Source organism: Hypomesus nipponensis, chromosome 3 (genome assembly GCF_054491055.1).
Source record: "Hypomesus nipponensis isolate SF chromosome 3, ASM5449105v1, whole genome shotgun sequence".
NCBI classification, from domain to species: domain Eukaryota; kingdom Metazoa; phylum Chordata; class Actinopteri; order Osmeriformes; family Osmeridae; genus Hypomesus; species Hypomesus nipponensis.
This window is the reverse complement of record NC_140363.1, coordinates 15,286,922-15,312,237: the sequence shown is the minus strand read 5'-3', so window position 1 is coordinate 15,312,237 and position 25,316 is coordinate 15,286,922. Positions and strand designations below refer to the sequence as shown.

Below are 25,316 nucleotides of genomic sequence, written 5' to 3'. Positions count from 1 at the left end.
GAGAACTGTACATGTCAGAAAGCACAGTTGCCACCTTGTTACTCAGAAGAGGCAGTTAACCAAGGAATGTTGCGTACACATAACGTCAGAAATGCGCTCCCTTATGCAGAGGGTTGCTATCGTGATTCGCTAGTCTTCTCTAATTCCTCGAACCGATATGCAGTCGCTAAGGCAAAAGGCAGGAATATTCAGACCCCGGATTCCTTCATATGTATTTTTGTACCCCAAAAGTATGGAGATCTTCGAACGCATTTAACGGTCGACTGTACTTAAAAGGACAGTGCTTGAATTGTTCCGATACTTCTATAAATAAAAATACAAAAAATAAATATAATCATCCAAGCTTCATGTGCCTGTACTATTTCTGATAGTTGTGTTTTTTTTCATTAATATGAACTGAATGAGACCAAAACCAGACACACTCAGTTGCTGATCACTTTATTGATCTGCTTCATCAAAGACAATGCCCAGAAACATAAAATAAGAAAATCTCTTCTTCATGGTAGACAGAAATCTGGGGGCCAATCATGATTTTTAATCAGTGTCACGTTTATAATTAATTCATATTCATCATGATTGTTTAAAAATGTTATCTTTTTTTTAAACTCAACAACATTGAAATAAGATCAGGAAAGAGACAACATGGACTGACTAGGAGCAGATGAGTCAGGACTCAGGAGTGGTCAGTATTGTGAAAAGGCAGGTCTATACACACAGACACACACACACACACACCTTTTACCCTTATAGGCACCATATTTGGAGTCATAATTGTAGGCACACACCCTACCATACATGCACATGCACGTCCTCAGACACACAGAAAACACATTTTAAAAGATGTAAAATAACTTCTTCAAAAGCACGATGTGGCACTGAAAATGAATAGCAGAGAAAGAAGAGATGTAGAAGTTGGCTGTAGGGAGGTGAGCAGAGACACAGTATTTGGCTCCAAGACAAAGGTTGACACAACATCCCCAGAATGGAGAGAGGAAAGGAAAAGAGAGGAGAGGTTGTTGGTTTAGAGTGCTGTAGTTTACAACGTTCTTAAGTTTCTTAGTCAGCGTGAGCCCAGAGGACGAGAGGTCCTCAGGTATTTAAATAAAGAGCTGTAGTTGCCTTCGTCCCTTCTTCCTCCCGGAGTGCAGTCTTTTAGTCCTTCTTTTGTTCCCTGTTCAAGGGGAGAGCATCTCACCACAGTACTGCAAATGTCCCCAGCACACGCACGCACAAATGCACACACACACACACACACACAAACTCTCTCTCACGCGCACACACAAACACAGTGTACTCCTCCGGGTCCGTCCGTCTACTCCTTGAGCAGTTTGTCCGCCTCGGGGTAGGTGGGGTACTTGATGGTCTCTACCCTCTCCTTCACCTTATAGGACGGGTACAGCCCCGTGCGGCCGGTCCGCCGGTGAACTCCCTTTGAGTTGCCGTCCCAGTGGTTCCCGGCCACCCCGATCAGGTCCCCGGGAGCCAGCGCCAGGTCCTCGGTGCCGCGGGGCTCGTGGGCGTAAATGGCCTCCTGGTTGTGGGCGTTCTGCCCTCCAAAGTAGTAGATGTCATCCAGGGAGTGGAAGAGGGAGGAGGCATCGGGGTGCAACGTCTGCATGATCTCATAGGCCACTCGGCACACCTGGGAAACACACAGACGCACCAGTGAACACGCGTCACACAAACGCACACACAAACAACAATACGCTCTTGTTTTAGTAAAGTTGTATCTCCTAATTCTTGTTGTTTTATAAGATACCTATAATGCACCTATAACACACACATACTCACATCAGAACACGGTGGTTCCTAACGAATGTGCGTCTGGCCAGAATCATATTTTTCATGAGTACCTACCTGAGAGGAGAAGGTGCAGACCAGAAAGTTGGTTTGGGACAGGAAGTGGATGTCGAGGATGACCCCTCTGAGGGAGTTCTCTGTGTAGCGGTTATGCAGCCCAGCGGACCACGAGATGGAGTTATCGCTGATGAATTCATAGTCTGGGTACCTGACACACACACATGCATACGCACCCCCATTACAAATGGATCCTAAAATACATTTGACATGCAGGTTCTGCAGCAGCACACACACACACGTACTTGGACTTGGCTTCCTGTAGTAGAGACGGGTCGTCTGTGGCCAGATAGACGCGTTTCTTGTCGACCCGCATGCGTCTGGCCAGGATCTGGTAATGCTCTTCCACATGGCCCATGTACTCCTCTATGGGGTGAAACGCTGCCTCTGTGCCCACCTTGTCAGTCCTCCGCACATGCACCCTGTACGACACACGCACACACACACACACACGGTCAATCCCCACTCTGTTTGCACTAGAATTGACAATTTATTGAGTGAAAGATAGTAACATACACCCACACACCCCTAGTACTATCAGAGGGGTGTGTGTCACAGTGTGTGTGTGTTACTGACCCTATGATGGGGTGTGAGAAGCCCAGCTTGGCGGTCGTCTCCCGGATCTCCTTCTCCAGCCAGGCCTGTGGCCGGACAAGGTACTTGACGAACTGAGACACCCACCAGACAGAGGGGTCGCCGTGGAGGCGATGCAACCGGGGGGCCAGGTCCTGGGGGATGGCCAGGGGCAGGTAGGGGGGCCGGGGGTGCAAGCTGTCCACTATGGGCAGCTCCACCACCTGGACGTCATGATCGTTCGTCTCTCCTGGGGGAAGGAGTCATGGTGGCTGAGCGGTGAGGGAGTCGGGCAAGGCACTTCACCCTACTTGCCTCGGGGGGAATGTCCCTGTACTTACTGTAAGTCGCTCTAGATAAGAGCGTCTGCTAAATGACTAAATGTAAATGTAAGGAGTGAGAGAGACCTGGCTATTCTTTGGGTGAATTGAAACGCTCCTTTCTGTATATTTAAACTTCTCAAACAAGTGGAAAGTAAAACCATTCAATGAATGGCCTCATAAATAAGCCAGGTTGTGGTGAGCATTAAAACCCTAGGCTAGGGGTTAGGGTTAGAAGTAACAGTGAGAGAACAAGCGGTCAGGCTAAGTGTTATGGGTGGAGGATGCGTACCTGCCCAGTGGCCCGTAGACGCTCCTGTGCGGTCCGAGCAGGTCTTGCTTAGCGGCAGGAACACAGTCTCCCAGCCCCCCGTGGCGTAGCGCCAGTTCTGGGACTCCAGGATGAGGGTGCGCTGGGTGCCGTAGGCGATCATGAAGCAGTAGACCACATGGTGCAGCTGGCAGCCATAGCCACACCCCTTGTTGATGTTGCACACCAGCTTCTTGGCTTTGCTGCAGTCTGCGGGGTTCTGGAGGGATGACGGGCATGTTACATAGACAAACAACTGATTTTAAATCATTATCCTCCCCCCCTTTTCAATGATCACCCTCAGCCTGCCTCTGTTGTCTCTCCCACACTCTCTTCATTCTCTCTTTTGAGCTCTGTCTTCTCACAACGCCCCCTGCTGCCTAGAACGTGTACCTGCAAGTAGCTGATTCTATTCTGCACCAGGTCAGACAGGTCCTTGGCCTCCTTCTCCCTCCAGTCTCCTGCCCCGTCAGCCTGGCTTAGGTAGTGCAGGTCTGTCATGATGGACCTGGAGTCACACACCACACACACACCACACACACACACATGCTATAAGAATACAGCTGAGACAACAGGTCAGAAAATGTATGTTGGTGGGTGTGTTTGTGTGTTTGTCTGTTCATGAACATGCTTGTGTGTGTATGTCTGACCTCTGCTGGTGTCCCAGGTCTTGTAGTAATGTGTCAGTGTGTTTCTGCAGGGCGGACGATTCCATGGAACCCAGCTTTTTGACCTCACTGCGGACAAAGTACCAGAGCTCCTTCACTCCCGTCTCCACCTTCCTCCTTAACTCTTCCTGGTTCCTGCCTGGCCCTGCACACGCACACACACGCACACACGATTAGGACCAAACATCTGAATGAGACAGTCAACCCTTGTGTTATCTTCGGGTCATACTGACCCATCAGTCATTGTGACCCACCGTCGTATTGCAACAACTTTACCGCATACAAAAACAAAGTGAAGCATTTTCTTTTAACCGTTGGGCTGTCTCAGACCCCCCACATTGCGACGTTTAAAATACAATTCTTTTTATTTGTTTTTGTTTTGGGTAAAATTGGGTAAACACAACGATGGTTCGTTATGAACCTTTGGGTCATGTGACCCAAAGGCAGCACAAGGGTTGAGTAAAACTGAGGTTAACGGAGCAAGTCTGTATTAGTCTACCAAGCCAGAGAAAAGGAGTTCTGTGTGTATGTGTAAGTATGTGTGTGTGTCATATTAAAGTTGAGGACTGAGGACGTGTCTGTCTCACCGTCTCCAGGGAGACTACGGTAAGAGTTGATCTGCTCCTTGGCTCTGATCAGCTGCTCCTCTAGGTGGCGCAACTTCCCAGCATCAACCACACCCAGCTCAGCCTGGCCCTCAGGCAGCCTGCGGAAACACACACACATTCAAGGTCAGGTCTTTAGTAATGGTAAGCGGGTGTGTCTCCAACAACCTCCGACACAATGGGAAGATGGAACATCTAGGTCGAGCAGCAACAATGACTTGTAGGCTGACTGGTATCAGCTTTTGGGAGAAAAAGTAAAAGAACAGGGTATGTGTGTGTGTTTGTGTGTGTGCTACACACCTGAGCGTCTGGGCCATGCGTCGTAGGTCCTCGTTCTGCAGTTTGAGGCGTTCCAGCTTGGCGAGGATCTTTGCCAGTTCTCGGCTGGAACGTTCCGGATGCTCGCTGTCCCTGACCAGGTGACCCCCAATGTAGAAGAGCAGGGTTCCCCAGGCCAGGAGGATCACTATCACCCAGCGCCAGGAACCCCCCCACCCCCACGCACGCATCACGTCTGCTGGGGGTCACAGGCTCATACCATAGGTCATGCTTACAGCTACTGGTGGGAAGTTGGGGGCTGGAAGCGGGGAGGGAGAGGGGGAAGTGGACAGAGAGTGAGAAGGGGAAACAGAGTAGAGTAGGTAGTAGGGGGTGGAATAGAGAAGGAGAAAGACCGCAGCTGTTATCTCATAACCACCCTATCTAACACAAAGCCTCAGCACACTGCTATTATCTCCTATAAGACATGCTGCCCTCAGCACCCCCCCCAGAAGCAGAGAAACCTTTAGCCATAATACATAATATATGGTTAACCTACTCCACCGTCATGGAAACTTACCTACACACAAGCTCCACACAGGCCTCATATGGGACACCACTCAACTTCTTTCTGTAAGAGGAAAGATTAAAGTAAGCTTAGTTCAATTGCTGGGGGAAGTAGGTTTACTGTAACAACTGGTGCAGGTGGGTTAAGACTGTTTGTGTACGTGAACTTGGTCTATTGACAAGTGCAATGCAAGTGGACTAGTAATAGCTGGATTGGGTGGGCTCAGTGTAATAACTGGACCAAATGGGCTTAGTGCAATTAATGGAATGTTCCAGGTGAGTTTAGTTTCAGTCACAAAGAATCAAAAGGGGGAAATCCAATCAGGTCAATCCTGGAGAATCCTCTTAGAGAATGTATCCTTCAGACTCAAACATACGCACAAACACACAGTGCAGATGTGTAAGCCACCTGTATCATAAACAAAGGCACCAGTAGCTTAGCCCTGATTGATCCCACAAACTGGGATTCCACTTTTAAGTCGGCTCACTCAGGGGCGGTCATAAACACACACAATCACACACAGACAGGGTGGAGCCCAACTGCTGATATGCCAAGCCTTGTGCCACCAGAAGCTGTCATCTGACTTGACACATTGCTGAATATTCTACTGATGTTCCCCTTTCCCTCTCCATACGTCCTCTTCCACTTCTCTCTCCTCTGTCTTACTTCTTCTACCCCTTCTATATATATTTAGCCACTTTCTTTCTCCTCTGTTTTTTCTCTCTTCCTCCTCCCACCTTCCCCATCTCTCCATGTCTTTCTTTCTGTTTTCACATTTCCAATGGGACCAACAAACATCTCTGTGGGGGCTGTCCTTGACTAATTCTGGGGAATGTGTGTTGGTCAGAAAAGGTCTCTAGATCTATTTCAGAACTCCCACAATCCACATATGGAACAGTCAGCAGGGCTTCCCTTCAGTACAGACCAGGCTGACCATATATAGGTGACAAGTAGCCATGAGGAAGTGTAATTTAAATTGAAAAATATGTTTCCCTTAAGTATCACAGCCAACACACTGTAGTCACTGTTCTACCACATTCCACATTGCCACAGAAACCATTCCTACTATCTCGACCGACATATATTTAAATATGTAAACAAGTAACAGTTTTGTGTTTGTGTGTACTCGACAAATGAGACAGGACACTCGCTGGATTAACAGAGCTAAAATAATTTTATAATACACTTATACCACATCTACAGACAAATTTACTGACAAATAAAATGTGTTCTTTGTATGATGCTATCAGAGTAAATTGAGTAGCCTAAACTAGTAGCTCCTTCTGAACTATCTCAAGAGTTTTCTTGTCAGTCAGACCACAATTAAGTCTACTCGTTGATGTGTTAATGATTACCAGAGTAGCAAACGCTATCATATAGCAAACACACACACCCAGCTACACATCACTATAGCACTAGTGTTATACTACGATTATTATAGCTGCAGGCCCTACAGTCCAATACAAGAAGGAACTTATATACTCATTTATACACACACACTAGAAAAGTGGACATTGCTCATAATCCATGCCATTGGTACATACACCTTGGGCTTGTTGATCTTAAGGGTTTTATTCACTAGGAAACTAGATGTTGCTGGCAGACCAAGGCTATCATTACCATACCTGGAGAGGGCATTTGTTTCCTATACACCAATATACACCCTACCCATTCCTCTACTCAGGTATCAGCAGTTCCAAATGTATTAAAACCTGTGTGTGTAGCTATACGTGTGTGTGTGTGTGTGTGTGTGTGTGGGGGGGGGGGGGTAAAGTAAGTACAGTGAGTGTGCTTCATAAAAAATTGTGGTTGTACAGATGACACAGTTGTCTGACTGGAAAAATGACATATCTAGCCTCTGGGCAGGAACTTCCTTCCCCCTGAAGAAAGAGCGACGTCTCCTTATAGCAACAAAGGACGCTTCTCAACTCGCAATTGTAAATAAAGGCCTACATAGCAGCGCTTTGTCAATACGACAGATTAGAATGGGGAGAAAAATCTGAGTTCCTTCCCTGACTGTTGTCTTTTTTTTTAAAGCCCCTTTTCATCGCAATCATTTTTTTAATCCATGACCAGATATCACACAGAAAATACCCCAGCCTGCTATTCAAATTCAACTATCCCATCACGGATTCTAACGGAAACCAGAATAGCCTAACTACCAGCTTGTGAATCTCTCCGCTGTTACGTCTCGGCAGCGGTCGAAGGCACCGACCAGCAGGCCAGGGAGAACAACCAGACGGCGCAGATGCTAAAAGCTTTTTACGAAAAACATATTATTGGAGATAGTCTTACCATTCTTTGGCACAGGCGCATTTTTCTTCTAAAGATATATTCTGCATTACGACGATGCTTTCTGTCTGGTGGTTTAAAGACTGAATGCGGAAACGAGACTTGAGGAGCAACCTCCTCCACTACGCTCCGCTCCGTTATTGAGGGCAGCCCAGAATTGACAGAGCGGTAATGCGCATGCTTGTGTCAATTCAACAGCCTTTAGCGGGTAGTGAATGTGGATGCATAATCTTAATAAATAAGGTTATATCTTATAATTCTGCATTAGGCTATATCCAATTTAGATATAGCCTAAAAGCATAGCGAGGCCTATATCTCTGTAGTGTAACGTTGGTAACGTAAACATCCAGGATACTTATGTGTCTTGCTCCTTGCAGCACACTTGTGTCCAAATGATCCACCCAAACAGTCAAATTAAAGCTTCTTGGGTTCTATCTGTTAATTACTGGTTCCTCAGCAAATAGCCAACACTCTAATTTGGACTGTGTTAGACACAGTAACATGACCTAAACATGGTCTGAATCTTTGCGGAACACGGCTGTATAATCATCACGCCTGAGCTGATAATATATTCAAATCAAAGTGACCACATTATTAACAATAGACATGGTTCATTATTATAAGATACATAAGACTGTATGGCTTAAACAACAACTGCACATGTGTTTTACAGCATACTGCATGGATATATTTTAATATTTCTTTAAACATTGCCAATTTCAGAACTTTCCCACATGCCTACGTTATGAACTCTTTTTAACTGGAAAAGGTGGTCCTGTCACTTGAGAACTTACATTTACATGTATTCATAGCAGACGCTTTTATCTAAAGCGACTTCAGAGAGAGTGCATTGGTCAATCACAACGATATAGCCCCAAAACATTGTGGGTAGCCAATGAAGCATGTATTGTTTAAAGCAAATAGGCCTAAGTGCCAATGGGAAGAAACATAAGAGCATGTAGTTAAACAAATTACAATAAACAACATGACCGTGTACCTGTTGGAATCAAGCAACAATAATATAATTCACTGCGAATACAAGAAGTTAAATAAGTTACAACAAACCAACAATGCAACAAGTCCCTCAATAAGAGTCATTGTGTTCCTGGAGGAAACTATCAGGTCCAAGTCATTCCTAAATACCGTTGTACTCCCAGAACTTGAGATATGACAAAAAGAACACTGATATTCTAAAAGTTCTTGTACAATATGTTCAGGTGTAAGCAGAGATGGTGTGGCTTTGATATAATCATGCTACCTGTAACCTGACCTCCTCTGTGTCTAGATTGTATTGTACAAATATAGCCTTCCCATTGACCCCATTCAACAGATTGTGTTGCAAAAATATAGGCCTAGGCTACTGTACAGGTAGACTATTTCCATTAAATCTGACGCATGTGTGCAATCTATTCCATTTTATAATATACCTTTACACTTGATTGACCACTAAAGGATTAGTCTATTGTTGTTTAGATTAAGTATTACTGTTGCCTATAGATATTGTAACTGTAGGCTAATAAAATCAGTTGAGTAACTAGCTCTGCCATTGCGCAACCGTCAAACCCTGGTGCCATAGCAACTACACAGGAAAACAAAATGGTAAGATGTAGTGTTTGCCTGGCTAATTCATTTGACCTTGTTTAGCTTACTATCTTTGTCATTTATTTAAGTTGGTTATACCTTTAACTCGGAATCTCAAGTTAAAATTATTTCTCACACTACGTAAACGTGTCTTTAATTTTAAACCACAAATATGTGTGGCTAGCTAAAACGGTATAGCGTAATCATACAGCCAAAATAAGCTACTGGTTGAGTTAGGCTAGCAGATAGCCTGTACAGTACTGCTTAGTTACTGTATATTACGAGCGAACCTAAAACGGAGCTAGCTAGCTAACCAACAAAACGGTTCCTGGACAATGTTATCCATGTACTGTAATCACATAGGTTCCTAGCATCAGCTGTTGGCTTTATGTGAATGGTTTTCAGTCTCCGCTGGCTAACTAGCTTGGTAGTTTATTGCAGATTGTTGGTGAATTAACGCTAGCTATCGTGTTGAAATATTAGCTCGCTAAGATACTGTATCTGTCACTGTCTCGTCGTAGGCAAAAGCAACAACGATAAAAGAAGCGCTCGTCAAATGGGTAAGTAAATCTGCTGACACAGCCAGTTCACCTGGGCAGTGGGCACAGCATCACCATCCATTTGTCAAGCTTATGACTGTGACAGTGTAAATGGTATTTTGCTGTTTTGGCTTGCACTGCAGGAGGAGAAAGCGGAGGAGAAGGTTGGAGAGGCCAAAGCGGTGAAGCTGTATGGTCAGATTCCTCCAATAGAAAAGATGGATGCCTCTCTCTCCACTCTCATCAACTGCGAGTAAGAATGCTAGCCATATAATCTCAATAACAGAGTAGCTACCATGTTGTTTGGTCTTCTTTAATTTTACTGTCCTCCTTCTGTTGATGTCACTAGGAGGCTGTCTCTGTCCACGAATTGCATTGAGAAAATTGCCAATTTAAACGGTCTAAGTGAGTATAGCCCACAGCACATACATGGAATTTTATTTTCTTAAACCAAACCTTTGATAAATTGTTCATCTGACGAGTGAACATTAATGTTTATTCCTCCTCCATATAGAAAACCTGCGAATATTGTCCTTGGGACGAAACAACATTAAGAATCTGAATGGATTGGTGAGCATAACATTGTTTTTTTAAATTGTGTATTTAGTTCAAGTGGTCTTAAGTCTATTGTATCAGTGTGACTAGGTAACAGTTGATGTTTCTGATGACTACTAGCTCTAATGAAGTTGTATCTAGTATCAATTGGTGTTTGTGGTGCTGGTAGTTTTAGAGGAAAGCAGCAGTGCTATGTACCATCATAACCTTATCCGATACTTAATGTTTGATTTAGACAACATCAATTTTTTTCATGGTTAATAGACGTCAATAAATGTTGGAAAACATTCTTGCCAGTTCTGCCATCTTATGCTTTGCAGTGCCTCCCTAGCTAGACGTAGGTAATGTAGTTACACAACCAAGCAATTGCAACAACTTATGGCATCAAAAATGAGTTTCACTTTGAATAAGTACTAACCTGACAGTACATTTACATTTATTCATTTAGAAGTCGCTATCCAAAGCGACTTCCAAGAGAGAGCTTTACAAAGTGCATAGGTCACTGATAACAACAAGATAGCCCCAAAGCATTGCGGGTAGCCAAAACAAGAAGCACACATTGTGAACAACCAAAAATAAGTGCCAAAGGGAAGTACCATAAGAGCATGAAGTTAAGCAAGTTACAATTTAAACAACATGAATCTCTAAGTGCAAGTGTGACTGTAGAAAAATCAGCAGCAGTAAAAATATAAATACAATTAACTAAAATAGAATATTTTGCAGCAAATACAACAGTTTAAATCAGTTGCCACTAACCAACAAGAGCAACAAGTCTCTAAGCAAGAGTCATTGTGGTCCTTGAGGAAACTAGCATTGGGTTCAGCAAACCATTCCAAGTACCGTTGTACTCCCGGAACAAGTGCGTCTTGAGCCTTCTCTTGAAGGTGGAGAGACAGTCTGTGTCTCTGATGGAGGTGGGGAGTTGACAGTACTGAAAAACTGTGTAATTTGGACCAAGCCAGGTGTAACTCAGGTCTGACCCTAACTCTATGTTTGTTCTTTTGAAGGAGGCAGTGGGGGATACCCTAGAGGAATTGTGGATCTCTTACAACCTGATAGAGAAGCTTAAGGGAATTCATGTTATGAAGAAGCTCAGAGTCCTCTACATGTCTAACAACCTGGTCAAGGAGTGGGGTGAGACTAACTAGTTATAGTAAACCGGCAATGAGACATATTATTAAGGTTATTAGATTATTATACTGTTATTCCAGTTTCATCCAAAGGAGTAAGTAATGTGATAACACTTGACATCAATTTATGTTAGTAAGGTCACTGTTGACTCTTGATGTTGCAGCGGAATTTGTGAAGCTGGCTGACCTGCCCTCCCTGGCAGATCTGGTGTTTGTGGGGAACCCTTTAGAGGAGAAACACACAGCAGAAGGCAACTGGATAGAGGAGGCCACTAAGAGGCTGTCCAAGCTGAAGAAACTAGACGGTAACTACTGACTACAAAACAGAGGGAAGACCATGTTATCATGTGTAGTATAACTGTATTCACCATGTGTCTGTGTCCTTGTCTTGTCTCCAGGCAACCCGGTGATCAAACACGGCGGTGATGAAGGCGATGAAAACTAACACGACCTGCTTCACTTTGACCTTTTGCAGACAATTTTTTTTTTATATAGAAAATATAGTTCAAATGTTTTATCGTTATTTTTTACACCAGGATATTTTGAATCAAACTACCAGGGTCTTATACTGTGCATGTTGAGGCAAGCACAGATACACCATCCTTAGTCCACAAAGCACATTCCAGATACTCATACTACATCCAGCAGTTCAGTTAAATAAGTATGAAGAAAACAGTAAGTAATTCAAACAAAGATGCTGTCAGGTAGATAAACAATATTGCCCACAAATGTACATAACACCCTGTTGCACAATGAGCTTACTCCCACACAGAGGTACTAAGTGTCAAAGGTACAGCTGTGGCTACTTGTTCTTGATTGAAGGGTTGAGACTGTCGATGAAAGCACATTTCCTATTGTAGCATGATTTCTTTACTTTGTCCCTGAACTCCTAGCATGCACTCTTGAAGTGGTCTTACTAGAGGCAGGAGATTATTTCTTTATAAAACTTGTTTATACAAGAGGTTTTCTCTATACAAATTAACACTCAAAATCGAATGTCAACATTTTGTCTCCATTCGTTTTGAGTGTATTGTGAAGGTATATTGTATTTAAATTATTTCTAGGCATGTTTGTATATAAGAAACTGAGATGTTTATAATTTTCAAATGTTCACATTTAATAAAATATGTTGCACTAACGTGTTGCGTTTTGTAAACACTACTTTTGTCTAGCCACGAAATGCACCCCCTGCTAACATTGACTAGGAAAGTGTCACATGCATGAAGCTTACTCTGGTTACTCATACTAGTCCCCTCATTGTACAGCAATAATAATTTGATGCGGGGCTATCCAGAAGAGAAATTACAGGGGGGTGCATTTCACAGCAAATTAATCTTACCGTAGGCTATATTGAGGGGACTAGTCATTGCGACAGGACTACATCTGAGATCTGAGCTCTCATAACTGTGGTCACCGTCTTAGGCCTATGGGCATATATTTGAAATGCCTGTTTCAGATCACAATCAAAGTTCCAAACCTGGCGACAAAAAAAAAGACACCCTGAGAACAGTGACACATTTGAGTAGGAGAAACATTTGAATTTTTAAAAAGTGGAGCGAACATTTTCAGATGTTTTCGGTTTCGAATTTTTTTACGATCTTTCGAAACGTTGTTTTTTCGGTTTCAAAACGTTTACCAACTTCTGAAAACTTTTTTTCGGATAAAAAATATTGTACGATCTTTCGAAACGTTTTTTTTTTTTTACGGTTTTGAACCCTGGCATGACATTATTTTCAGGGCAGGGGTGCATCTGTGGGCACAACACCGGAAACAAAACGATGGCAACGATACCGGATGCGTAGTTGTAACCCGGGGGAAATCGAAAAAATTGAACTAAACATGCAAAGTAAAAAGAATGTGAAAGTCAAAGAAGTGATCGAATCACTTTGTAGACTTCTGTCAGTACTCGAGGTGGATTCTATCCCCAGCGCAGAAACATTTAGACGCGCTAAATTCAACAAAGGCGAGGAAGCGGTAAGTTTGTTGCCAGCTAAGCTAACAAGTTCATGTCTATTTCATTAGTGCAGTTATCAAATAACCTGTCAGTGTGTGTCAGTGATCTCACTTAAAAAAATAAAAATCTTTCAGACGGTGCAATTTTGGACGCTCCTCTATAACATAATTCTGAAAGCAACTCCACTTGAATATGGGTGCTCTTGCACGACGCACACAGATGAAGGTAAGAGAGCATGATATAACCATGCAAGAGACAATAACACAATTACACAGTGCTCTGCGTACCTACTTTATCGTATCTCACAGTCAGTCAGTCCAGGATGGTGCGAGGGTTCTTGTGGATGAGCGGCTATGGGGCAGACTGGGTTATCGAGCCCCAGCTTAAGGAGGTTGGCAGCAGGCAGCTATTACTGGCCCTTGGCTGGCTGCTGTCATCTGGAGACCTGCTGGACGTCATGCTGAGAGAGAGGATTATGCAGCTGGATACTGTGACACAGGCAACCACGGTGAGGCGAAGCTGTTCTAGGTCACTGTATTCCTGTGCAATGACACCTCTTAACAGTGGCTTTTACAGCTGTCAGCAGTGTCGCCAAGTCACATACTTTTACTATGACTTCTGTCTTAAACTGGTAGTGGAAACTCACTTTGTCAGAGCAGTGTAGAACCAGCTGCTGGTAACCTTGCCTCCAAGAAGAGCAGAAACATAACGTAGTGACATAAAGTCCACTAGATGGCAGTATTGTTCTTGAACTCTGGCAAGGGTTCTTAACATAACAATCCGAGGACTGATTCTCTCCCACAGACCCACAAACAAACACTGTATGTAATGTGATGTATACACAGGCACACACTAACTACAGCTGAATTTCAGGTCTCACTGAGAATGGCTGGACCAATAAAGTGGACTGAGGCAGATTCACAGTCATCAGATCCCAACCTTCTCAGAAGATTGCAGTGGCAGATAGGCCGTCTCAGGTTCCAGAGGCGGAGATTGATGTCATTGCAGGAAGAGAGAGCGAGGCTCCTTGACCAAGTGAGTCTGTTGTACTGACCCCTGTAATGCTGCCTCATTGTTACAATGTTATAATGCTCCAGACCATGATGATAGCTTTATCGTAGCTCTCACGTCTTCTGTCTCAGATCCTGTCATCCACCATCCAGGTCCCCTCTCACCCCTCCTCTGATGGCCACACTTGCATCAACTCCTCCACGCTTAAAGAGGTAACGTTCTGAGCCCAACATAACATTTCCTGGACTCAAGCTAATCCTAGATTGACTCAAACTAACGTCTACCACAGCTAAACGCTAATTTGCTACCAACAACCTGTGTGTAACAGACACGGTCTTGCAAACTCTGTGAGAGGCATACGGGCCAATGTTCGCTCCCACCGGGAGTTGAACCTGCCACCTCTGACTTCCCAAGCGCCACCACTACCAACTACGCCAACAAAAAGCTAACAATTTGCTGACGCGGGTGGCTTTTTACATACTTGATGAGTGAGTTTCACCACACACCGGCTACATGTTTGTCTGTCTGTCTGTGTATGTGTGTGTGTGTGCATGCTGCAGGCGTGCCAGCAGGTCCAGAAACTTAGTGATGTCCTGGAAGCCTACCTTGACTGGAAGCATCTGGAAAGCCTTTTCTGGAGCTGGATGGTTAGTAATCTACCAGTCAGCGCACCACAACCTGCATTGCATACCACAGTCAGGGCACCACAACCTGCATAGCATACCACAGTCAGCACACCACAACCGGCACACTCATTGTGTGAATGCGTTTGCAGGAAAGTGTGCTAGATTGCCAGCGTACCGACCAGAGAGGGGAGCTTCCTCCTGATGCTCAGGCACCCATACACCAGACTTCCAGAGGGAGGGAGGGTCCTCGCCATGGCGACCTAGGCAGGGGGGGTCTGGAGCTGTTGGAGAGAATGCTGCTGAGGTTGCAGACAGGGCTGAAAAACACATACCCGGGACAGGTCTGTATATATACACACACACACACACACACACACACTGCAGACAGGTCTGTACACACACACACACACACACACACACTGCAGACAGGTCTGTACACACACACACACACACACACACTGCAGACAGGTCTGTACACACACACACACACACACACTGCAGACAGGTCTGTACACACACACACACAGTGGATGGGTCAGCACACGCATAAGTAAACACACACTAAGTAAACACACACAAACACACATCTGTGTTTGACAGGTTCCAAGTCTTCACCACCTGACAGGCATAGGGGAGAGGAGCTGGGGGCTGTCTGGATCTTCCCAGGAGGAAGTGGAGAAGAGAGTGTCTCTGAGGCTCCGGGGCCTGGTGGAGGACTCCACCCCCACCGTTTTCTGCCAGGGTTACAGGCCAATTCTTCAGCCTGTCAGGCCCAAAACAGCAGCACCTGGTGGGGTAGGGTGGTCAAGCGAGTACCAGGCTTCACAACTTCTTGTCCAGCTGCGGCAGAAGGAGGCCCGTCTGTTGGAGAGACGAAACCTTAGGAGGCAGGCCCACAGGACAGAGATCCAGGAGCTGGTTGGACAAGTAGAGGGGGTGGTCCTTATACCCCCTACATTATGACCCTGGACCCTAAACAAATGCTTGCCTCAGCTTTCTTTCTGATGCTTCTTAAGTCACTCTGGAGTTAGTGACCTGGTCTGGATTAACTCAACATTCCTGAGCCAAGCTGAGATGTGTGGGTGCTTGGTGTTTTGTTAACAAAGGAAATGATCAAAATAAAAAGCTATTAGAACCCGTTTCAGTATCGCTGGTCTGTTTATTTTAGGTGTGTACTGTGTCTCTTTATTTCTCACAACCCACCTACCAACAGGAAGCATCTGCTAAACACGCTCTGTTGCAATTCATGTAGAAAAAAAGGTTGGGCACGATAACCATGATAACTTTCACAGACTGATCATTTAAACATTCTAATCTTCTATAATGGACAATGGAAATCACAGTTAACTTGTTTGTCCATTATTTTCAAGTCCTTCTACCACCACCACAGCAAAACGGATGGAGCCGATCAGAGGCAGACCTTGATGATGCAGCACTGTTTTTGAGAGGAAAAAAGGATTATGCCGAGTGGTGGTTTGGAAAGAGGGCGGGGTTAGCAGGCCGCGGTCTGCCCCACATTCCTGAGGTGTTAGAGCAGGGGAGGGCGGGGGGAGGAGGGGCAAGGGGGGGGGGGGGTTACATCTGGATGTGTTTATAGCAGAGATGAGACGTTGAAACAAGTCTTCAAGCTAAGCACAACCACACCAGTCTGCAGGGGAGACCTGAGAGATACTTTGTGAAAAAGAAAGAAAGGACGGAAGAAAGAGAAAAGCGGCTGGTGGTGTTCTGACCATGGTGGACAGCCCCTTCCTGACTGCATCAGAGAACTCACAGACAGGAAGTTGACACAGAAAGAGGGGAGGGGTGAGGAGAAGAAAATTACACTTTCCTTGTCGTCCCTCTTTTATTTTTCACTTTAGCAGTCATGTTGTAGCTTGAGAAGCAGATGCAGTAGAGTAGACAATGGCTGTAAAGCTGCCAGGTTTTCTAGTTTAGTGTTGGGACAAAGTTAGGTTTACAGTCAGGAAACTTAGAGGAAGTTTTACCCAGGACCCTTCTGGAGTAATGAAGAGAGAATGATGAAAACAGCTGCTCTCTCCCCCCAAGCTGTTGCCCCCACTGGGTACGTACAGACTCTTCTACGACTGCTCAACAGCTACGGAGATGCAGTGTTCCATTCTGGAATGTCTACAAAGATGCATCTGTTCTGGAACATGCAGAAATGCAGTGTTCTGTTGACCGCTATGAAAATGCTAAATTCTATAGTAGACCTAGAAAGTAGTCTTTTGATTTGAAGTATTCTGTTCAAGATTGGAAGACTGAAGAGTCTAAAAAACAGAAGTTGAGACTTTGTTCCCCATTTCAAACCACAGTAGTACCAATAGTAGGAGTGTTTCTTGTCAGCTGAAACCTTTTGCCCACTAAGATGTTAAAAAGTTAAATAGGGATTTTAAAAAGTTAAGAAATATGTGGTATCATATGTTCAATTAACCCAAAGTAGTGGTCATATGTAATGAAAGTAGACCAAGGTGATTCACAAACACGTGTGTATTCCAAAGTTGTCTGTCAGGAGACATGCACCTCTAGACCATCTATCTCTCTACTGCCTCTCTCCAGTGTGGGCCCAGAGCCATGCTCGTCCTCAGCACCCTCAGCTGCAGCAAGTCCAGCCAGACCTCCCCCTAAACCTCACCCATCCTCCCCCACTCCCCCTAAACCTCACCCATCCTCCCCCTCTCTCCCTAATCCTCCCCCATCCTCCCCCACTCCCCCTAAACCTCACCCCTCCTCACCACCTCCTCCCAAGCCACATCCATCCTCCCCCCTCCCCCAAAGACTCACCCATCCTCCCCCCTCCCCCAAAGACACACCCATCCTCCCCCCCTCCCCCAAAGACACACCCATCCTCCCCCCCTCCCCCAAAGTCTCACCCCTCATCACCGCCTCCTCCCAGACCACAAACTTTGCATGTTTCTCCTCCTTCCCGACCACAACCTCCCCCTCTAACAACCAAGTCCTCCTTCCCCCTTCTCGCTCCCGTGACTTCTCTACTCCCTCCCCCCTTGACTCCCTCTCTCCCACCTCCCCTGATCCCTTCCTCAGCGGCAACATCCTCTTCTGCCCTCCTCCCTTCCCCCCTTAATTCCCCCTCTCCCTCCCTTCTGCCTACCATCCCAACCTCCTCTCCCCACTCCCCCTCATCCTCCCTCTCTCCTCTCCCCCACTTGCCCCCACCCTCCCTCCTTCCTCCACCACGCTCCCCTCTTGCCCCAGTATCAGTCTTGTGGAGAGGCTGATCAGGACCTGTCCTGTCTGGCTCCAACTGGGGATGAACCAGGAGAGAAGCTACTCCATCCTCAGGAGAGAGAGACCAGGGGTGAGACACACACAGACGTGGACACACACACACACACACAGACAGACACACACATACATTCTACACACTCTGTGAGTGGTTTGTTCTTCTGGACTGTGGTCCATCAGGACCAATACCTCACTCCACAAAAACAGTTTCTTCCCTTCCACTGTTGGCCTCTTCAACAAGGCCAAGGGTCCACACTGACTCTATGACTTCCTGCTTAAAACACACTGCATTTTGCACTGCATTACAAAATTGTATCTTGTACATTTGTATTTTTTGTAATATTTGTATTTCTTATTTATTTTTGTACATTACGGCAACTTATATTTTATTTTATTGTACATTTTATTAAATCCAAATTCCACTTAGTACTGCTAGTTTATGTACAAGTAACTTTGTGTATAGATAGTCCACATTTTTGGTTCCTATATGTTTACTGTATGCACCTTCCTGCCAAAGCAAATTCCTTGTCTGTTCAAACTTTCATGGCGATTAAATCCCATTCTGATTTTGATTCTCAGATGTTTCTAGTGCGACGAGGCCTGGATCAGAAGGCCATGTTGCTGTCGGTGAGGATAGCTGACCTCCAGGGAGAATCCCAGATCCAGGACGTCACGGTAACTGAGGAAAAGTCATGTGAGTATCTATGTAAGGGTCTGCTAACAACAGCCAACAGATCAAAACGCTTGGTGTAAGTGTGTGTTGTGTCTGCATGAGTGGTGCTTACAGAAGGGGCTGCTTACCGCATGCTTCCTCTCCCCTCTGCTGACAGTGCTAGATTTCCTGTGCGGGGTCATCATCCTGTGACATGTGCAAAGCAGGAAATGACCAGTGTAACCACAGCATTATCATTGTATCAGTGCTGTGAACTTCCACTCATTTTATAGAAGTTCCAGTTCATCTACAATGCAGGGAATTCAATTCCCATTTAAAATCCTCCCTTTCCCTGTACCCTGTCCCTAACCCTCTCACGTCTTGTTCCAGATATGCACCTTGACAGATCTGGCCTGTTTTTTGAGAACATTTTCAAGCTGGTTTCCTTCTACTGTGTCAGCCGGTGAGCCTGTCCATTACAGATCACATGACTTAACTGATACGCACTGCGTTGTCATGGGAATCACTTTCACGTTTCAATTGACGGTGAGTCTATCAGTGACTCACATCAGTGAGTGTTGGATTGAAAATACCTTCATATGTTCACTTTTTAGGGATGTCCTCCCCTTCACTTTGAGGTTACCCAAAGCCATCGTCCAGGCCACCAAGTATGAAGACATGGAGGTGGTTTCTACTCTGGGCTCAGGTGAGACACCTTATTTGTGTATGACATCATTCATATTATAGGATAAAAAAGCCCCCCCCGTTACGTTCCTTTGGCTAAAGAAGTTCATTAGCTACTGTTCCTGTTTCAGATTTCTGGGGTTCCATGCTGAATCAGCAGTGGAAGGAAGGGGAGGGAGACGGGGATTCGATCTCAGAGGGAGAGAGCCGGGATAAGGGCCGGGATGAGGGCCGTCCAGGGACGTGGTTCATCAACCCTGTCTCCCTGGAGGAGCACTGCAGCCTGCAGACCACCCTCAACAACCCAGTCTACAGGACTCAGAGCCTGAATTGCCCTGGCCAGGGGGCTCCCATTTACAAACGCCCTCCACCGCGACCCCCCAGCGCCCCTGAGCCCATGCTGGTGCTGTCTCAGGGAGGAAAACCTCCACCCAACATGCCTTCCCCCAGAGCCCCACCATCCACAACCAAGCTGAAAGAGGAAGGCATGAGAAAGATCAGTGAGGAAGAGAAGACTGACTCGGCTAAACCATCCGTCAAAGAGGCAGGATCCCGACCTCCCCCACCACACACGCACAGAGCTCCCCCAATAGCGTTGCCACGGAGGACCTCAGATAGACGTCGTCCAGACACACAGACAGACAGACCGAGCCAGGACAAACAGACAGACAGACCGAGCCAGGACAAACAGACAGACAGGTCAGTCCCGGACGTACAGCTAGCTGCCCATCTCAGCCCAGAGTCTACAGCTTCTCTAATCTGCATCGAAGAGCACTTCACAGTAAAGAAGGACCCAGAAGAAGGGACTGTGATGGAGACACACATAGATACTGGGGACGAGAAGAGCAAGGAGGTAGAGGAAGAGACCCAGGCAGAGATGACAAAGGAAGACACGGTGAACGAGAGAGATGCAGACGGAGCGCAAGAAACAGAGGGAGGAACGGAGGTGAAGAGAGAGACAGCCTCAGAGACCGACAGAGACAAAGAGACAGAAAGAACAACAGACCAGGAGACAGGAACCGTGCAGGCGGTGTGTGACGTCTCCGACGCGGTCTCCAGCTCAGGCCACAGGAAGCCTCCTCCACAACCAGTCCCTCCCCCAAGGAAGAAGAAGCTCTCCCTGTGCCAACCCAACATACCAGAGCTGTGCAACCCCACTGGAGGAAAACCCCTGTCATTCAACAATCAGCAACGCCCCCCACCGTCCACACCTCCCTGGTCGGTCCGTCAGCCTGCCTTGGGAACGGGCGGCGAGGCCAAAGCTTTAGACGTGTCTCTGTACTCGCCCGAGGGCGGAGCTGGCCCTTCCCTGGACCACGACTCCTACTCCACCAGCAGCACAGAGGACGAGGGGGGCGGCAACACCAATGTCGGAGGGGGCAACAGCCCCAACAGCCCCAACAGCCCTAAGCCCACAGTGAAGAGAACCTCCACCATCATACTGGACAAGGCCAAGGCTCGCCTCTCCATGGTGAACATCTCCAACGTGTTCACAGGCCTCCTGAGCGCCGACAACAAGCTGCAGAAGCGGATCGTGGAGCTGTCCAGGGACGGGAGCTCCTACCTGGGGCACCTGGTGCGGGAACACAGGGCGTTCACCCTGGAGACCATAGGGAAACACAACTCCAGCACTGAGATGCTGCAGGAGATCCGTCAGATGATGACCCAGCTGAAGAGCTACCTGATTCAGAGCATGGAGCTGCAGGGCTTGTTGGAGACCAGTGTTCACTCACAGGAGAGGCTGGGTGGGTCACACTGGCAAACCACATACACACAAACACACACAGATAAGAGAACAGAGATGGTAAAAGTACACACATCCTTCACGACAGTTAAAGTAAAGAAGTGTGGGCTCTGACAAATATTTAAGTAGAAAGTGACCATTACTACTAGCTGTCTTAATGTCACGCTAGTAACTGGACCTCACATCAGATTAATACATTAATACAAAAATAGATTATAGACACGCAGCGCATTCGACTTCACACAGACAATTTCGAACTCTATTTTTTGAAACTTTTTTAAAAAAATAATTTTTTAGCCTTTAGAACCTTTTTTCGAAATAATGTTTTCTAACCTTCAAAATTTTTTTTCCCAATAACTTTTTCAACCTTTAGAAACTTTTTTTTACCAAATGTCTTTTTGAACCTTGAGAAATTTTCTTTTTCAAAAGAATTTTTGAATTAAAATTGTAAAATCTTTAGAAACTGTTTTTTCACACACAGTGAAAGGAGAGAGTAGGAAAGAGGAGATAACCGAAAAACTTCAAACAGAATAGATTAAAGCAGAGCAGAGCACAATAGAGTACATTAGAGTCCTCATCAATGATGCAAATATTTGCAAAAAATAATTTGTTAACCCCAGAAAAAATACATCAATGATGCAAATATTTATATTTAAAACATTTAAAGAGTTAAAGTAAAAAATAAAAAATAAATAGTGAAGTAAAGTACTGATACCAGAACGATCTACTTAAGTACAGTAACAAAGTATTTGTACTTTCTTACTTCCCATCTCTGTAAGAGAAGCACTCTCACACACACACACACACACACACACACAATAGTGGTGAGTGGTAAGTGTGTGTTACAGTATGTTGTGCTGTTGTGTGTCCAGAAAGCATCGTGGAGGCGGCCCTGTGTAAGAGTGTTCTCAAGCCTATGCGCGAGCCTGTGTATTCTGGACTGAAGGAGTTCCACACACGGACAGGCTCCCTGAAGAGGCTGAAGGAGAACCAGGCCCTGGTCCTGGGCACCACCTCCACAGACCTGGGCGTGACCACCAGCGTGCCAGAGACCCCTACCATGGAGAAGATCAGTGCAAAGCTGTGGAACCTGCACCAGGAGTACTCCCCTCAGAGGAAGATAGACCTGCTCCTGAAGACCTGCAAGATCATCTACGATTCCATGTCTGTCGGCTGTCCAGGTCTGTCTGCCTGCCTATCTGTCTTTTATGTCTACCTGTCTACATGGCTGGGGGTGTCTTACCTCTTTTTTGTCTTTGAATGTTGAATGGTCAATTAAATGTACTTCCTGTTGTGCTGAGCAGGAAGAGCCTATGGTGCTGATGACTTCCTGCCAGTGCTCATGTATGTCCTCGCTAGAACAAACATGGCTGCCCTCATGCTGGATGTTGAATACATGATGGAGCTGATGGACCCAGCCCTGCAGCTGGGAGAGGGTAAACACAAAAGCACACACAGACATATATGTGCACACTATATATAGTGTAACTATAGTTATCAGTACTATCTGTAAGTGTGGTCCCAGACATAGTGTGTCTTTGTGACTGTGTGTGGATTGTCCAGGCTCATACTACCTGACAACAACGTATGGAGCTTTGGAGCACATCAAGAACTTCGACAAGCAGCCGGTGACCAGACAGCTGAGCATGGAGGTCCAAGACTCTATCCACCGCTGGGAACGCAGACGCACGCTCAACAAGGCCTGCACGGCACAAACAACTGTACAGGTTCGATTTGATCCACACACAAACACGCAGCAACATTCCGTCACACCTCGACGTCTTGAGCCTCACTTTAACTTTTTATATTCTTTATGATGTTATACCTACCAGAATACCATTATACCTGTATGTCTACATTTACATTTAGCCATTTAGCAGACGCTCTTATCCAGAGCGACTTACAGTAAGTACAGGGACATTCCCCCTGAGGAAAGTAGGGTGAAATGCCTTGCCCAAGGACACAACGTCATGTGCGCCGGGAATTGAACTGGCAACCTTCAGATTACTAGCCCAATGCTCTACCCGCTCAGCCACCTGACTCCGTATGTCTACCCCAACCTGAGAGTCTCTTTCCCCTCGTGCTGCAGGACTTCATCACAGTGTCTTTGCTTGAGGCTGGCTCTAACCCCAAGACTCTGGGGGTGCAGGCCAGTACCACGGCCCAGGAGTTGTGTGAGCAGTGTGCTGCCAAGTTTGAGGTCCCTGAGCCAGACGTCTATAGCCTGAGTGTCCTGGTGGAGGGTAAGTACCAGGTTCTGGAGCCCAGCGAGCTGCCACTCAGCATCAAGACCCGGCTGCACCACACCGAACCACGCAAGGAGTACTTCTTTGTCTATCGGCACGATAACAAGGGACAGGAGGATGCAGACGGCCAACCGCCCAGGCCGCCGCCTCCAACGATAACTGAGGACAGTTTGATTGAGATCTAAAATGTATGCGTGTGAGTGAGAGGAAATGCATGTGTATGAGTCGGTCAGTAATGGTTTTTGCTATTTTTAGAAAGGTCTCATAAGTTGAAAAAATTTGACATGCAACAATGTATTCAGTTTTGCTAGTTAAAAGGTTTGTAGCTAAGGCTTCAGTCATTCAGTCGATTGCATTTTGTTGCTGCTCTGAATGTATTTAAAACACTTTGCTTTATTTTGACGCAAGATCAGAACTCATACGGTGTATCACCTGTATATGTATCGCATTTTCAGGAACTCCATTTTAACTGTCCATCTGTGCAATGAAATTAAATATGTTGTATTACATCAAATAACATTTTACTTTGCCTTCTTTACTTTTGAACAGCAATTAAGATTTTAGAAGGGTATGAAAAGGATGCCGTTTTTAAAAGATGGCTTTAGATCCTCTGTTCTTCTTTTCTGGTTGAGCAGCTTGTAACAGGCAGAGAAGCTGATAGATGAGTAGGGCTTTTGTGTCATGAAATGTGTTCCTGTATTAGTGACGTTTTAGTCAAGGAGACAAGTGGGTGTTCTTTGTGACATTCAGAGGGAGAACCAAAGAGCCGGAACACTGACGTCTGGTATTTGTTATTGGGGGAGTGTGTGTGTTTTGTCTGCACACACATACACATTTACATCATCAAAGTACCACTTGTTCACAAACCTTGTCACAAAAAAAGAATCACCTCTTTCCATGTCTGTTTCTTTCTCCATCTTTTCTCTTCTGCCCATCTACTTCTCTTTCTCTGCCCCAGTTCCAGCTCCTTTTCCGAGCTCCCTCTCCGTGGAGCTTTCCCCATCCATCTCCTCTCTCTCGTTCCCTCTCCACCCCTCTCCCTCACCTCTCCATCCCTGTCTAGTTCCCTCTTCATCTCTCTCCCTCACCGCTCCATCTCCTCTCTCTCTTTGTCCCTTTTTACCTCTCCCTCACACCTGCATCCCTCTCTTACTCTTGTCCTTCTCCACCTCTCACCCCTCCATATCTCTGTCTTGTCCTTCTCCACACCTCTCCCTTACACCTCCATCCCTGTCTTTCTCTCGTTCCCTCTTGACCTCTCCCCCGTCCCTCTCTCCCTCTCTCCCACTCCCATCCCTGTCCTTCCTGTCTGTCTCTAACGAGCTGAGCGCTGGTCCAGAGGTGAGCAGCTCCGTGGTTACAGGTCATTATTTTAAATGAGGTTCATAATGAAGCGGAGCTGCAGTATGCAGATGTCTCTGTTCTATGCCACAACCTGGACACCTGTTAGCTTGGTAGGAGCTGGCGCAAGCTTATCAGACCGGTTTAAACAGGGTGTACCCATGGCTGGGCTTATGGAGACTGAGAGGTAAAGCACTATGGGTGAAGCTTTTGTATAGAATCAGTTGGGTTTGAAGGTTTTGGTCGGGCCTGTGTTTGGCTTTGTCGTACTCATCGTCACAGGGATGTGAGGCTGCTGTTTTGAGGATCTCTCCTGTTTGGGAGCTGAACAGTATCTTCTGTGTGCATGTGTGTGTGTGGATGTACAGTATGAAGCACATTATGGATGTTGTGAGGAATGTTCTGCAAGGCTTGACAGGCTTGTGAAGAGAGATCAGTTTTAACGAGGCCAGTGTTTTTCTTCTCAGGCATCCTCACATGAGCGTAGGCAGAGAAGACAAAAGCAGTGTCACATTCATGCGCCTGATCCTTACGTCATGCCTGACCCTTGACCCCCTGA

At 45.9% G+C, this 25,316-nt stretch overlaps 4 protein-coding genes across 6 annotated transcripts; 3 read left to right on the top strand and 1 right to left on the bottom strand.

Moving 5' to 3' along the window:
- Window positions 1-422: 422 nt before the first annotated feature.
- Window positions 423-7,591, bottom strand: fut8a (fucosyltransferase 8a (alpha (1,6) fucosyltransferase)). Its single transcript, XM_084678969.1, has 11 exons — window positions 7,455-7,591; window positions 5,172-5,222; window positions 4,634-4,910; window positions 4,316-4,434; window positions 3,711-3,873; window positions 3,454-3,568; window positions 3,043-3,280; window positions 2,434-2,680; window positions 2,103-2,279; window positions 1,858-2,008; window positions 423-1,642 (listed from the first exon to the last, which is right to left on the bottom strand). Exons 3-11 carry the CDS (start codon window positions 4,840-4,842, stop codon window positions 1,313-1,315), a joined length of 1,749 nt encoding a protein of 582 aa, XP_084535095.1. The 5' UTR covers window positions 4,843-4,910; window positions 5,172-5,222; window positions 7,455-7,591; the 3' UTR covers window positions 423-1,312.
- A 1,346-nt stretch (window positions 7,592-8,937) lies between these two features.
- dnal1 (dynein, axonemal, light chain 1) lies at window positions 8,938-12,385 on the top strand. 2 transcript variants are annotated; one of them, XM_084683275.1, is made up of 8 exons: window positions 8,938-9,050; window positions 9,554-9,592; window positions 9,715-9,824; window positions 9,921-9,976; window positions 10,086-10,141; window positions 11,134-11,260; window positions 11,421-11,561; window positions 11,655-12,385. In XM_084683275.1, exons 1-8 carry the CDS (start codon window positions 9,048-9,050, stop codon window positions 11,699-11,701), a joined length of 579 nt encoding a protein of 192 aa, XP_084539401.1. In that variant the 5' UTR covers window positions 8,938-9,047; the 3' UTR covers window positions 11,702-12,385. The 2 variants fall into 2 exon arrangements, with proteins under 2 accessions (XP_084539401.1, XP_084539402.1); XM_084683276.1 differs by lacking the exon at window positions 8,938-9,050 and adding an exon at window positions 9,098-9,224.
- Window positions 12,386-13,033: 648 nt separating this feature from the next.
- tedc1 (tubulin epsilon and delta complex 1) lies at window positions 13,034-15,986 on the top strand. 2 transcript variants are annotated; one of them, XM_084683334.1, is made up of 8 exons: window positions 13,034-13,230; window positions 13,345-13,435; window positions 13,519-13,718; window positions 14,084-14,245; window positions 14,353-14,433; window positions 14,782-14,868; window positions 14,997-15,188; window positions 15,448-15,986. In XM_084683334.1, exons 1-8 carry the CDS (start codon window positions 13,051-13,053, stop codon window positions 15,808-15,810), a joined length of 1,356 nt encoding a protein of 451 aa, XP_084539460.1. In that variant the 5' UTR covers window positions 13,034-13,050; the 3' UTR covers window positions 15,811-15,986. The 2 variants fall into 2 exon arrangements, with proteins under 2 accessions (XP_084539460.1, XP_084539459.1); XM_084683333.1 differs by having other exon boundaries at window positions 14,332-14,433.
- Window positions 15,987-18,042: 2,056 nt separating this feature from the next.
- rin3 (Ras and Rab interactor 3) lies at window positions 18,043-23,897 on the top strand. The gene is made up of 9 exons (XM_084678955.1): window positions 18,043-18,163; window positions 18,670-18,784; window positions 19,133-19,205; window positions 19,357-19,448; window positions 19,558-21,171; window positions 22,043-22,351; window positions 22,475-22,606; window positions 22,734-22,897; window positions 23,260-23,897. The coding sequence occupies exons 1-9, from the start codon at window positions 18,116-18,118 to the stop codon at window positions 23,599-23,601; spliced, it is 2,889 nt and encodes a 962-aa protein (XP_084535081.1). The 5' UTR covers window positions 18,043-18,115; the 3' UTR covers window positions 23,602-23,897.
- Window positions 23,898-25,316: the final 1,419 nt, after the last annotated feature.